Below are 655 nucleotides of genomic sequence, written 5' to 3'. Positions count from 1 at the left end.
GCGCCCATCAGCGCGTGCATGCTGCCGAGCTGCTGCGCCCCGGGCCCGCGCTCTTGGGCAAAGAGTCGTGCCCTGAGCCACCTGCCCAGGTCCCCCGTGGCCTGGACACACAGCTTTGCAGTCCCCAGGGGCTGCAGTGCCAAGGGCACTCGGGCCTGACGGGGCCTAGCGAGCAGCGCCAGTTCATTTGCAACGAGTGCGGCAAGAGCTTCTCCTGGTGGTCCGCTCTCACTATCCACCAGCGCATCCACACGGGCGAGCGGCCCTACGCCTGCCCAGAGTGCGGCCGCCGCTTCAGCCAGAAACCCAACCTCACGCGGCACCAGCGCAACCACACCGGGGAGCGGCCCTACTTGTGTGCTACCTGTGGCCGTGGCTTCCGTCAAAAGCAACACCTCCTCAAGCACCAGCGCGTCCACCGTGGAGCCCTGGCACCCAGGCCACGTGCCTCCCAGGAGGAAGAGACGCTGTAGTATGAGCCCAAGGCAGAGAGGTCATGTGTGGTGGGGTGGGGGGGGGACTGAGAGGGCTGGAATGTTGGCACTTTCCGTGAGACCCATTCAAAATGTTCCTCCAGGTGCAAAGGCACGAGAACAACTCCAGAACCTTCTTGAGGGCACCTGGCAAAGTGCCCAGGTTGTGCTGAGGGAGGAGG

The 655-nt window shown here is 64.7% G+C and overlaps 1 protein-coding gene across 1 annotated transcript in view; it reads left to right on the top strand.

Annotated features, from left to right (window-relative positions):
- Window positions 1-655, top strand: part of Znf775 (zinc finger protein 775) — a 36,211-nt gene that overhangs the window by 13,879 nt on the left and 21,677 nt on the right. The window contains exon 4 of the mRNA XM_033763965.1: window positions 6-469. Within this exon, the coding sequence (XP_033619856.1) occupies window positions 6-469 (464 nt within the window). The remainder of the gene's footprint in view (window positions 1-5; window positions 470-655) is intronic.

This window comes from Fukomys damarensis, unplaced genomic scaffold, assembly GCF_012274545.1.
Source record: "Fukomys damarensis isolate Sample0158 unplaced genomic scaffold, DMR_v1.0_HiC HiC_scaffold_16, whole genome shotgun sequence".
Classification (NCBI taxonomy): Eukaryota; Metazoa; Chordata; class Mammalia; order Rodentia; family Bathyergidae; genus Fukomys; species Fukomys damarensis.
This window is presented reverse-complemented; position numbering and strand designations above follow the sequence as displayed.